The 582-nt window shown below is 47.4% G+C and overlaps 1 protein-coding gene across 1 annotated transcript in view; it reads left to right on the top strand.

Moving 5' to 3' along the window:
* The first annotated feature begins 30 nt into the window (after window positions 1–30).
* The window catches only part of LOC118321349 (kunitz-type protease inhibitor 2-like), a 2153-nt gene continuing 1601 nt past the window's right edge, over window positions 31–582 (top strand). The window contains exons 1-3 of the mRNA XM_035652615.1: window positions 31–114; window positions 195–359; window positions 489–533. Of these exons, the coding sequence (XP_035508508.1) occupies window positions 203–359; window positions 489–533 (202 nt within the window). The 5' untranslated portion in view covers window positions 31–114; window positions 195–202. The remainder of the gene's footprint in view (window positions 115–194; window positions 360–488; window positions 534–582) is intronic.

Genomic DNA, 582 nt, shown 5'->3' with positions numbered 1-582 from the left:
ATACACCTGTGACTCACCTGTCTGAACCTGTCCACCTGTCTCTTCCTGCAGTCACTGTGCTCCCGTCTTCAAAGAAAGCGTCCTCTGCTAATGATGAGTCTCAAGCATACAAAGGTAACGCATATAATGGAAACCAGTAAACAAGCAGTTTGTGGAGAGAATGAAACCAGTAACTGGATGCTGTCTGTCTGTAGACCAGTGTATGGTGACTCCTGACCCCGGTCCCTGCCGCGCTGCCTTCCCCGTGTTCTACTACGACCCAGACACCAAAACCTGTCAGTCATTCATGTATGGCGGGTGTCGCGGCAACCAGAACCGCTACAACAGGGTGGATGAGTGTATGAGCCGCTGCAGTGATGGTTAGTCTCCTCGTGGGAACTCTGGGAACACTTATTTATGTTTTTGTTTGTACATTAAAAAGTACAATTATTATAAAAGATATACACTCAGTAGGTTTAAACGCATGTTGTACCTTGTTCTCCCTCCAGGTGTGTTCGACAGCCACGGCAGATCTCGCAACCGTTGGACTGCAGGTACAGTGTGACATCATTGTGACATCATTGTGACATCATTGTGACATCA

The sequence above is a fragment of the Morone saxatilis genome, unplaced genomic scaffold (assembly GCF_004916995.1).
Source record: "Morone saxatilis isolate NCDOM2014 unplaced genomic scaffold, NCSU_SB_2.0 Contig114, whole genome shotgun sequence".
NCBI lineage: Eukaryota > Metazoa > Chordata > Actinopteri > Moronidae > Morone > Morone saxatilis.
This window is presented reverse-complemented; position numbering and strand designations above follow the sequence as displayed.